General features: G+C 39.6%; 1 protein-coding gene across 7 annotated transcripts in view; it reads left to right on the top strand.

Annotated features, from left to right (window-relative positions):
* LOC116183116 (UDP-N-acetylglucosamine transferase subunit ALG14) overlaps positions 1-13021 on the top strand; it is a 34021-nt gene that overhangs the window by 1201 nt on the left and 19799 nt on the right. The window contains exons 2-5 of one of the 7 annotated variants that reach the window (XR_013340467.1): positions 109-218; positions 560-806; positions 5938-6091; positions 6689-8742. The exons of 1 other annotated variant lie outside the window; for it this stretch is intronic. Coding sequence is in view for 1 of the 6 variants with exons in the window: in XM_021525683.3 (XP_021381358.3) it covers positions 12849-12981 (133 nt within the window). In the remaining 5 variants the exon portion in view is untranslated. Of the gene's footprint in view, positions 1-108; positions 219-559; positions 6092-6688; positions 8743-12750; positions 12982-13021 lie in introns of those variants that run through there. 5 more of the 7 variants (XR_002465022.3, XR_013340466.1, XR_013340465.1 and 2 more) reach the window with 5 other exon arrangements.

The raw sequence follows: 13021 nt of genomic DNA, 5'->3' as shown, positions 1-13021 counted from the left end.
CCAAGATAATTTTTTCTTCATTAACTCACCTTCCAAAGAACAGCCCTCACTTTTTGCTTAATACAGTATCAGTGACTTCAAAGTTTCTTTACATATACCTCTTTTAAGTTGTAACTGCAGTGACACCAGTACTCCATATGGACAAGCAGTGGACTTCTGGGGTGACAGAGGACCTGCAGTGGAAGTAAAGGCATGAATGGTTGTCCTCAGGTCTGCAGGTACTGGCAAGGACTCTTTTCTCTCATGGTTAAGAAGCAAAGGCCAAAGGCTCTGGGCAACAAGCTCTGGCATATTTAGCTGCTGTGTTTTAAGATTTGATTTCTCTCAACTGCCTGAGGTCATAATCATTCTAGGAGAGTAAAACAATTAAAGTAGGTATTATTTTAACATGCCAGCCTGTAACCTGGAGTCTACACCGTAAGAGTGTAGTAATACCTAACAGCAGAGTAAAATAGACACTTGAGAGTGGTAATGTCTTAAACTGAATGTGTAACTCTGCCAAAACCCCTTATCAGAGCTCTAAGCCTCAAAACGACCCATCCCCATTATGCACTTACAGGTTAAGAAGCATCTAGAAGACAAACCAGACTCTCCCCAGACTCTCTGTGTAACACACAGCCTACCAAAGAATTCCTCTGGCCCGGTGTGCTGTGTGGGTGAAAGAAACGAGTTTGTCCTGCCTCGCTGCTCTCTTCTTGGCCTGAGATCAGCACGTTGTTGAGCACGCAGCAGATCGTGACCAGAGGCAATGGCCTCTTTCAACAGCCCAGTAACACGTGCTGGGTTGAGAGCTGCTGACTTTAAAGGTGAGAATGGTGAGGCACTGAGGATTCCTGACTGGCAACTGCTCTCCACATGAGCATACAGCAGGGCACCTCACACACGTTTGACAAAGAAAGTTTGCAAATAAAGAACTTGCTATGGGGAAGCACAAAGGCATTGCACTAGAAGGGAGACCTGTAGACATGGTTAGATATAGCTACCATATCCAGGTTGCCTTAGATTGGTTGTCTGTCCTTTTTTCCAACCAGAATTGTTTCCCAGGGAGATTCCGAGAACTGTGTATGTTTAGGATTTTGAATGTGTATGTCTAGGATTCTTGGTATCTAATCATCTCATCATGTTATTGCATACGTGCAGCAAGCAGTCTCAACCTTGGATGTCCCATGTCCAGCAATCCCAGAGACCTCAGAGCAAACACCATAGGCCCATATTCTATAGGCAGTGTAATGCCAACAAAACTAAGGGAGTGCTCTGCTACTCCTACAAAGTGTTGCATGAACAGACCACACAGTTACTTTGAGCATTTCCAGCAAGTATAAGGCTTTCTGTACTCACATGATGCAACTGGAGCACCTTTATTTGTATCAGAAATAGAGTAGCCAAAGGGTGGGATAAAGAGCCACCAGAGCAGTATCCCAGCCAACTGGCTGCTGTACATTGGCTTTCACAACTAATACACCTCTTCCTCCCTCCCTTGTGGTGTGCAGCCACCACCTTCCAGCTGCTGCAAACCAGTTTCCCCTGCTAAATAGCAATTGCCAAGAACTTTCCTCAGTAACAGCAGCAGCTTCTGAAGTGAAGCTTAAGAACAGAAAGGGAGTACTAGCAATGGCCTGCTCAGGTGAGCTGCAGAACAGAGATTTAGCAACACAAGGCAAAAAATAGCAGTGTATTCCAGATCAACACATATGCATAGCAAAGGTAGGGAGGACAGGGAGGTATCACTGTAGCATTTGCAGGTAGCAGCATAATTCTGTTGGCTTCTGCTGAATCATCTTATTTGTACTACGTAAGAGAAAAATAGGGCTGTGCTTTTCACCTATTCTTTAATTACAACTTCTTGATTATATTGATGATTTTCAACTTCATGTCAATTAAACCCATTAATTCCATAAATGAAGAGCAAATTTGGATAAAATGGATGGGATTTGTTACAACAGGGTAGTAAATGGAAGGCAGCCCAAGATAAGTAGTCAAAGTCTGCAGTAATCTACCCTCAGCTGAGTTGTACACACCTGTTCCATACCCTTCTCCTTCTGGAATTAATTTTCAGAGTGGCACTTCAAGTACGGTAAAAATTTGTTGTCAGATGACTGCTCCCACTAAAATCTGCAAGAGGGATGTGACCATGAAAGAAAAGTACACAGTAACCTTTCCAAAGTATGCCTGTAATTTCAGAATTGTGTTTTCCCAGAGCTGAGCCTCCTTCTGCCAAGAATGAAGCCTTTATCATGGTTGCTGTATTGAAAAGTGAGACATAGGTGAGAAAGAAAAATACTTTTAGAGCATTTGAAGATTATTTCAGTTATAGTTTTAAATTTATACAGGATGTAACTAACATTTCTGTCTGAATTTACCCACTGTAGTAAGAATAGATCTTAATGAATGTTTAAAGCCTGAGCAGTTTATGAAAGAAATTATATAACATAGTGTTATAGAAGCAGTGGATTGAATTCAGTGACCTAAAAAATGCTTACATTTATTTCTGTCTTAGGAAGTTCCTAGGTCTACCTGTCAGCAGCAGGACATATTCCCAGGGAATCAATTATACATGTAAACAAAAATATCATGGAGATTAAAGAACATATGAAAGAGCAAGCACAGTTCTTCTTTCACAACACCGTGAATCAAGAGTAACTTCACTGAAGCCAATGAGTTATAGTAGTGTGAGTGAGAAAAGAACCAGCTCCATTGCCTGAAAATTACTTGGGCCACCCATGGAGTCCAATCAGAGGAACTGCAGGCAGATAATATTACAGCATTTAATTCAGAAATCCCAAGTCTGAATAGAGGAGACTGAAAAGAAAGGATCTGAATTTGATTTTGGTTTTTAAAAAAACCCTGAAAAACAGCAGGAAAATGGTGAATGGAAACAAAAAAAATTACTCCATTTCTAAAAAAACCTCTCTCCAAAAAACAATTTGCATAGACCAAAGAACAAATCTGTATGCTTTGGGCTTTTTTTAACACCATGCGGGTACCCAGTTAACAGTGGCTGAGCTGTATGCTTCCCTGAAGGCAAAGTGTTATCTTGGCTTTCCAAACAGCAGACACATTTTGTGAGTTGATGCACACTGTGCTACACCTACCAGAGGAGTGCTGCAGAACGAGGGTCAGACCTTTCCAGCACAGGTCACTGTAACATATCCTACCACATTTTTAGGTAGTAACATACCTTCACTTTCCCTGCTTTAGTTTACTCCCTCTAAACACACGCTCCATTTTTCATCTGAGGTCAGCGAGTTGAACTTTCCCAGCTCCTGTCACCTCCCACTTGAGAGCATTTCTGCCAGTAGTATTTACTGTCCGTAAGAGAACAAAGGCTTGTTTCTGGAAAGCTGTCTGTTCACCAACCTCTTCCTGTCCCTTCTTCAGTTTTCTTCCAGTTTTTCTGTCTTCTCCATTTGTGTCTCTCACCACACACTGTCTCTTTCATCTATTTGCACCTCACCTGCAGCATTACGCTCTGAATTGGTATTATTGTCTTGATTATAACTGTCCAGAAGCTACTGAGGACCTCTAAAAGAAGGACATTGTGAGCTTACCATGCTGCACTAGAAGCCCCTACATGGATGCACCATGTCAGCATTATGACAAGATGTCAAATCACATTAAGACAGATGTGCTGAGTATTATTCACAGAATTCACAGGAACACCATCTCTCTTTCTTTTCCAGGTCACTGTCTCCCCTTTTTTTCCCCCTCTTCTACTTTATATTCTATTTTTACTATCACGTTTTCCTTTTATGTCACTTTATTTTCTTCCTCCCCACAGTTATCCTCCCCGGCTTCCTTCAGTGTCCACCTCACATTCCTCCATGCATTTTCTTCCCTCTGATGTGCCTGCACAAAGGAGTATAATGGAGGCAGTACTGCAGCTTTGTTATATGTCTCCTTGGCTCTTTAGTAAACAAAGCTACTGGGTGCATCTTTGGGATCTGCAAACCAGAAAGGTCTAGAGAAAGTGTTTCATTCCCAAAGGATTAAGCCAGAGAGCTCTGAGATTTTAGAAAACTTCTTGGTTCCCTAATCTCCGACATGAAGCACACCACAAACAGCTGGAGGAATTCTGAAAACCCGATTCTTTTCTTCACAAGCACATATTTCCTTTTGCTTTGTGAACTGAGGCTCTTAGCAACAAGAGAACAGGGTAGTGACTAGAATTTGATAATGTCAGAACAGCAGAAAATTGAAAAATATGTACTTTGTAATGGCATACAATTGGAAAGAATAAAATTAGTGCCAAGCAGTCCTAAAATCAAACAAAATGTTTCCCAATAATTCAACATACAGAGGGTCAGAAAGCAATCTGGGTTTTAACATTCTGTCTGGTAATTAAAATCAGCATAATTCAAGTGCAGAACAAGTGCTTGTTGATACAAGGTATTTTGTTTTTTGTGATAGCATCAGACTTTCAGGTAAAAAGAGAGAGCACGTGCTTTGGATGGCATCACTCATCTGTATGCTAAAGATAGCTTCTAAGCCTCGCTTAGCTCAGTCTGAACTTTGGCACAACCACAGCAGCTGCACAGCGTGTCACTGTGCCTCCTTCAGCACACACCACAGCAGGGAAAGAATGGTTGGTAAGGATATTTTAATGGCAGATGTGTTAGCCTGAACAGGTCAAGTAGCTTCTTTGGACAATAATTCCCTCTGAATACTCTATCAATTTTTTTCAGATTTTTCCAAAAACTTTCTATCATGTTTAGTGATTTTTTTTATCTTCTCTTGATCTGCGAAAGCCTTGAGGAAACAAGGAAGGAAAATTGCTTGATGACACAAGGAAACAACAAAACCTGCTCCATATTCACTTTATATATGTCTAAATGCTGTAGAAATCAAATTTTAAAAACTGAATAAGAAAGCAAGAAATTGTTTTCCACATAGTTCTCAAAAGCAGCAGTCAATAGTATTTGTAATAATTATAATTTTTTCAGAGAATGTGATTTCAAAATCTATATTTCTTAAATATTAAAACTTTTAAATTTCATATTTGGGGATAGATATTAAAGTGGTGTCATATATTGTTTCAAAAGTAAATATAATTTATGTCTTAATTTTGTCAGTTTAGGAGGTCCAGAATGTATTATTCATTATTCCTTTATTACTAATTATGAATTCTAGCAAAAACCCCACTTTTAGCACAGCTACTTGTTAATATTGTGATTATTTTCTAATTTTGCATTGGCACTATTACAGATTCTTACCTAGGGTTTAACTGTTAGTCAGCACTGATATCAGAAGCTGTAGTAATTCCCCTCCCAAGGCCTTGTTCTGTATATTAATTCATACAGACATGTTCCTTTGTACAATTCTAGTCATAGGAAGGATAAAATGCTCTATAGTGTTCTTTCAAATCTAAGATTTAAGACAGCAGTCCTGGTAAAAACATACAAAAAGACAAGAAACTTCATTAAATACAGCAGTGCTAATGTACAGAAAGAAAACTTGCCTTTCAAATCAAGTGAAGAATTTTTTTTAGGCTTCTACTTCCAGTGACACTTTTCAACACCATACCTTACTGATTAGACAAATACCAGAAAAATATTGACTACAAAACCCAAGAATACCTAAAAATAAAGAAAATACAAAATTAATCCTAATTCTGTATGTGAGATATATAGAGATAGATAGATAGATAGATAGATAAATAGATAGATAGATAGATAGATTGATTGATTGATTTAAAAAAGCTAAGGTGGAAGAGTTTCACCATGAAAATATATCATGCAAACATGATAAGTGGATTTGAACAGTCACTTTGTGAATTGCACCAAATATATTGTCTAACTGAATAAATTGCAGAAAAATTGCATTGTGACATACACAAATTAGAACATCATGGTTGTAGCTTTTTCATTGTTGTCCATTTCCTTTTATTTTGTTGTAAACATACACATTTTTCTGTGATAACTCCACTGGGACTGCTCAAAGAACCAGCATTTCAACACCTGCTCATCTGATTTGCTGAATAAGGGACATTACACATCTGGAGTGCCTGTGGAGATGTCCTCTTGTTCTATTTGGAAATTATGCTCCAGTGGAAATAGGAATCTCACCACTGAAAGTGGAAACTTTACAATTAAAGGTATGTTGGACAACTGTAGCTGCACATACACAGACCAAAACACTGCAGTCCAATGCCACCTTCTGCAGTGCCAGGTCAGGTGAGTTCTGCCCACACTGTATTCCACACATATGCAATCCTCAGTTTCACTTGGAACCAACCTGGTTTTTCTTTTCTGTGTACAGTACTCTTTAAAAGTGATTATAGTTACAAACAATTCATATGAAATAATATAATCAATTAAATAATAGCAATGATAATAATAATCATCATCATCATCAGGATTTATACAACCTCTTGGATTGACTATTAGCTATTTAACAATTGCTTGTATTTACAATAGTACCAGTCCTCCAACACAAACGTACAATCAAAAACTATTTTTCTTCAAAGTATTCTAAAAAGAGTATGAAATCACATGTAAACTTTCTTTTTTGGAAATTATTTATATTATTTATTTTAGCCAGTATTAGTAAATTGGAAGCTGACATAAAGCTTGTGTTTCCAAATGTATAAAGTTTTTTCTTTTCAGTAATATATTAATCACAAGTCAGCTAAATAATTAATACCATAACTTAACTCTAAGCAATTGTCTCATTATCACTGTTTAATTCACAGGCACTGGAGTCGACCAACTAACTCTCTTGACACCTCAACGACACATTAAATTCACAGTAGCTAATGCAAATGGTTTATAATTTCCTAGCATTCATTAAAACTGTAATAAAGGCAAGGACATTCTTTTCTTGTACTGTCAAACAGAGAGAGAATAGTATTACACATCACCTGTGGTTGATGAAGAAAATGTGAGGCATATCTGTTTTTAAATCTTATCACATAATTAAAACCGGTAAAGTACAGTGCAGAGGGCAAATTATGTTGGCAATAGCTGGACTTTAGACTGTGTCAGCTTTTTCTTAACAGGGTTTCCTATGGTTGATACCTTATATATTTTAACTAAACAGATAGAAGAAAAAAAAAGAATTTCATATTTTGAAATCATAATATTTTGTCTCCCAAGTATTATACACAAATATACAGAAATTACAACACTGAGATACCTTTGGCAGCCCTTGCAAACTCTGCAAAGAATTCAATTTATCTCCATTGAGAGCTAGTGGAGTCATTACATTCAATTGATTTAAATAGTACTTAAATAGATCAAATCCCTAAATCCACAGCCATACCTGGCAACATCCCCAAAGCAATAGTCAACAAATTATATATTTTTAAACACATCTGCATGAATAAAAGATGGAAGATAAATGGAAGGAAAAGAACATGAAATACAGTGTAGAGTAAAACCAGAAGGTATCTTCCCTTCTCTTTTAATATGACCAGTTATTTCAAGTCCAGCATGGCATTAATCCAATGCTAGACCTTTAGAACCCTAAACAGCTCAGAAAATTATCCTCACTAACTGAGTAGCATTTCCTTGCGGAGAAGGGTGTCAGTTCTGCTGCATTTTGCATGCTCATAAGGAGGCAGGGGAGAGAACACAGAAGGATGAGATGCCCTCTCCTCAAGCCTAAGAGTGCTGAGGGCTGGGCACTCAAAGCCAGAGCTGTGACAGCAGCAGCAGCCCCACAGCTGCCTGGATTTCAGAGAAAGGAAAAGCTGTGCACCCAACACAAGCTGATAGCTTGGTCTCATCTATCTCCCTGCACAAGCAGTGGTCACGTTTTCTTACAGCAGGAACCCAGGAAAGGCTAAACCAATGTGCATTTCTCTTCATCATCCTTACAGATGCTTTCATGGCAAGCTCAGGAAAACCCCAGTCAAAAAGCAGCAGTGAATAGGTAGAGAATCCTACATCCTAACCCTCAAGTATCCTGCAAGTTTCATTTAACATTACAGATCAGAAAGCAGATTTCCAGGAGATTAAAAATAGACTTCAAATCTATTTTTAGGTGTGTTTTTAAAAAAGGCTTTATTTTTATAGGCCAAGTCGCCTGAGGCACCCAAGTGACCTCCTGGGCACTCAGTATTTTTAAGGAGTGAAACAGCAGTCTCTTTCTCCTGGCCTCTTGAACAGACAGAAGAGCATTATTTTACATTATGTTACAGGGACTGCTTCCTGAACACACTACCCAGAAATTACGAGTTGCATGATGCAATTTCAGTGCTGTCTACTACAAAAGTTTCTGCTTCATAAAAGCACACCCAGAATGCACCCAAATGGTTACAACACTTTGTGTCATCAAAGCCACATGCACCAGCCCTCCAGACACACTCAGATGTAGCAGGTTAAAGAAACATTGGCTGGCAGTGTGGCTCATGACTGTAAGAGAAAAATATTCTCCTTACAAATTGCTACTTTGATACTAAATTAATACATGGTATTTAGACCCAAACAAATTTCTAAAAACAACCTACTCTCCTACTTCTAACAACTGTATTCAGAAAACTTGACATTGCCAACAAGAGGGAAATGTAGTAGTGAAGGATACCTCATTTATTGAGCTGATGTAAACTCACAACTACTTTGCTGTCTATGCCTGAAAATTAAAATGTCAAGAAAAGCAAATGGGAATGGGAAAAAATAAAAAGTTTTAAAAGTTTTTAATATGGAATAAGTCTTATTATTTTAGGAATTTGGTTCTACTTTTTTGGAATCTAGCACAAGCATTGTTTAAGTGTTTGCAAGTGCTGAATTTTTACATCTAAACAAAAGAGACTCAAATACATATGAGAAGTGCTCTTATACCAGGAAGCACAGCATTAACTGTAATGTTAACATAAATATTACAGCTGTTATTGATTGCAAATACAAATCAGGACTTCTAAGATTACATTCCTTTAATTCTAATGACTCATAAGAAAGTGTAACTGCACTTGGCCCAAAGTGATTGAAATTAGCAGCTGTCTAAAGGGACAAATCTTGCCACAGACTGGCTCTGATAACATTCTAATTTTTCCTTCAAGTGAGATCAGCCAGCAGCTTGTCTCCAGTTGATCCCAAATGGTCTACTCCACTGATTAATTTAAAAATACCTTTCTTTCCTGACCACAGAACTTATTACAACATTTAGTATGTTACTGCTCTTCTAGAGTCTTCCAGATGCAGTTTGCATTTCTAATACTAAAGAAGAACCCACTTAGAAGTCTTCAGGTTTTGTCTAATCAAAAAGCATACCACTTCTCAAAGTGTTTCTAAAAACACCATAAGCTCATACAAATAAATAATTGCTTCCAGCAAAAAAAAAAAATCAAGTTTACTTATGTGAGGTATCTGTTCTTACAAATCACTTCTATGAAAATATCATGCAGAAACTATGAATAATATTTAGATACATTTAAATAAATTACTGCAGTTTAACATGATAAATGGTTCTACATTACAATCTTTTCCAGTAGCAAAGCCCAAGTGATTCCTATCCTTTTTCTCATCCAATTGTTTCTACCATTTTGCTAGTTTACTCATCAGTAGTGCTGATGCAACTGTTTGTGGAGCTGCACTCTAAGCCAAAACAAGAAAAAATGACCTCATTTTAGAAAACAACAGTACACTCACTGCTTTTCCTAGGTGTAATTTTAGAACCTGTAATTAGAAGGAAAAAAAAACCCCAAATGTCACAAGTATTCAAAGTGCCAGTTAAGAAATCATGAATGCAAGGTGTATTTCAGTTGAATGGAAAGGTTCTTGTTTAACAGTTAAGAGTTAGAACACTTACAGGTGGAAACTCAGAAAGTGAATTACTGCCAGATAGCCAAGCTGTCTACATTTCATTTCAGGGGAAAAAATGGTTTTATTTATATTCCAATTACAGCCTTTCCTGTTGGAGACAAAAGAATCTGAAACACAAAGAGCGAGCTTCGCTCAGTTCCCTTTAGTGCCCAGCAGTGTAACTTTCAAAGCAGACCTGCACCCCAGGCAGCAGGAGGCTTCCACAGAGAATATTCACGTTTAAAAGGAGAGCAGCACATCTTTCTTTGGAACATTGTCTCACAAGTGGTACATGATAAAAATATTGTACCTATTTTTTCCTATTCTAGAGTTACAGAGCTGGATAACAGTGACCAATTATTTAGAACAAGTGATGGTTCATTTCTCCTTCAGAAATGTTCAAAGCTAACTTCCTGCATCAGTAGCAGAGGTGTCAGAGGCAGCCTCTGCAGCTGCATCACTTTCTGTCGAATGACTTTTCAGACCAAGTGCACCACTTCCTCCCAGACAGGCAGGTCACTCACTCACTCGCAGCATCAGTGATTTTGCAGACTGGAGAGCAGAATCCAGAATTAATCACTGCCTTCCTCATGGAAACCCTGTACTTCACCTGCTTCACCTTGCTTAGCTAACACAGCTGAGATGAAGATTTCTCAAGGCATTTCCCAGACTGGAATCATGGCCAAGCGTTCAGCACACACCTGGAGGAGTAGACAGCAACCTGCTTTCTTCAGGACTGCTAACAGTTGTTGCACTGAAGGCTCCCAGGTTCAGAACATGGTATCAAGGGAGCAGGGAGTTGCCACGATGAAAAAACACAAATACATATAAGTCCTACTAAGAAAAGGCAGGATTAGCAGTGTTACACTGAAAAAGACCTCTGCTCAGTTTTCACAAAGGAAAAAAAAAAATCCACAAAACTTTATTGCAACTAGGTATCAGACTGTTGCCCTAGTCTTTAGTTATTTTAACCAATCTTACCAAATTGTGAATCCTCCCTCAAAACTTGCAATCTTCTGTGGCTACTACTTGAAAACTACATCTCCTACTCTTGCAAACTGAACAATGAATTAGCAGACTTCAAGCACAAGCTGTAGGAGTTTATGAGGCAAACTCACTGCTTAGATTTTTAGACTCCTTGAAAGTTAAAACCTTTGCATCCAAGAAACTGTCTACTCCAAATAACAGGTCTGCATCACTCTAATTTTTTCCTCTTATTTTTAAATGCCTTCCAACTTCCCTGGTTTTAGGTCGGTTTCTCATTAATTTCACCAAATGCATTTACACAAGAATTCTGTATTAGAAGGGAAAGTATGTATATATAGAATAAATACCATGAAAAGGAGAAAAGAAGTTGAAACTTTTTATATTAATATCTACTGCTGAGTTTCCAGGACTGTTTCTTGTAATCAAATGCCTAATAAAAAGCAGTTCTTTAACATTTATAGTAGGAAAAAAGAAGAGAAAAGATCTTGAGAAGTCTTGAAAAAAACCCACCTTAAATAAAACAATTGCTAGCTACACCTGCTGTGGCAACTGGGATAAATTCTACATCGTTTATTTTCATTGAAGAGACTACAAGTGGGGAAAAGATGACCATAGACAAAATTAGTATTTGAATTGTCTATAGAATTTACTGTCTTGTTTTAACCTAGTAGTTTATGTCTGAAAAGGTATTCTAGTACTTTCTTCTGTCATTGACTTGCACTTCTATTGTCCCTACTTATTAGTTTTACATAGCTAATTAAATGGAAATCAAAGTGAATTTTGGAAATTTATGCATCATCCAAAGAACTTTTAATTAAAACCTTGTTGCTTCCACATGTCAGTAATGACTAGGCAGTGAGATAATTTTTTGAGGTTACTCATTTGGGTGGAAGAGAAGCTTACCATGGTAATACTGTTTTTAATACTCTCTGCTTAAAGCATGTGCAAAATTATATGTTACCGTAACATAAAGAAAAAAGCATAATCTGTAGAGCTGTGAAGCATGAATCACAAAGACACTTCAGATCCTAAGATGCCGAAGGATTGGTGGAGCTTGTATCTTTTACTCATATGACATACAATAACCATTGGAATCCACAAATCTTTGTTAAAAATGAGAGAGAAATATTAAGTTTCCAAGGCTGGTAGGGATACAAAAAGTCCAATTTGTTCAGGAGTAAGAGGGGGGAAAAAACAGCCAGAGAAACCATGGCAGGCAGATGCAGAATTGCACTGTGTTTGATGTGTTGTGGTTGTACACTTGAGGTACAAGTGCACAGCTGTCACGTTTCATGTGTTCGACAACTCACCCCACAAAGCAGCAGCATCAAACTCTCCATAAAGCTCCAGAGTTCACTGCTCCCGATTCACGGGCCAAGAGAAGGGCCTTGCTCCCTGGCAGGTAATTTAAAGACAATTATGAACAAACTCTTTCCTAATCGTAAAATGCAGGAGCTTACTCTTTCTAGCAAACACACGCCACATCTGAGATCAGCCCAGTGGCTGAATCATCGCTTTCTCCCAACAAAGGCTGGATGCTGACTGAGGCAGAAAGAGCGCTGATCCACTGCTCCACGCTTCTTGCTGAAATGAAAAGCTTAAGTATTACCATGAATGAAAACTAGAACCACGACAGGCAGTGAAACGTTAATGTTCTTTATTTTATGCATTACTGTAGGCTGTGTAACATTACAGCTGCATGTAAGCACACATACCTGGATCGGCATCAGTGCATATGCATATTCATATGCATATCCATATTCATAGGCATATTCATGGTCCCGCAGGAATCCCTGCGAGCCACGGAGCCCCCGGCTCCCGCAGCCCGTGCCCGGCGGGCAGGCTCGGCTCGGTATTCCGCAGCTCCGGGACGCCGGCGGGGGAGCCGCAGATGCCAGCGGGTGCTGGGAGGCGCGGGGAGCACCGGGCGGGCACACGGGGAGCCCCTCACGCCGCACCACCGCGCCCCGGGCCCGCCGAGCCCCGCCCGCCCGCGGCCCCGGTCACCCCCGGTCCCCCCCGGAGCCACCACCGCGCTCAGAGCGCGCGGAGGTTTGGACCGCGCCGGCCGCCGTACGGGGGAGGTGTCTCTGCCGCTTCCGCGAAAGGTGGCCCCCGGCGCGCATGGAGGAGCTGCCCGTCGTCGTGCTCCTGCTCCTCCTCCTCTCCTTACTGCTTGTCCCGCTGGTGCTCCTGCATAGGAGGCGCCGCGGCCGGCGGACGCCTCCGTTCAGTCTCCTGGTGGTGGCCGGCTCTGGTGAGTGGGGGTTCCGCCGGCGGGAGCGGGTGGTACCGTA

Source organism: Lonchura striata, chromosome 9 (genome assembly GCF_046129695.1).
Source record: "Lonchura striata isolate bLonStr1 chromosome 9, bLonStr1.mat, whole genome shotgun sequence".
Taxonomy (NCBI): Eukaryota; Metazoa; Chordata; class Aves; order Passeriformes; family Estrildidae; genus Lonchura; species Lonchura striata.
This window is presented reverse-complemented; position numbering and strand designations above follow the sequence as displayed.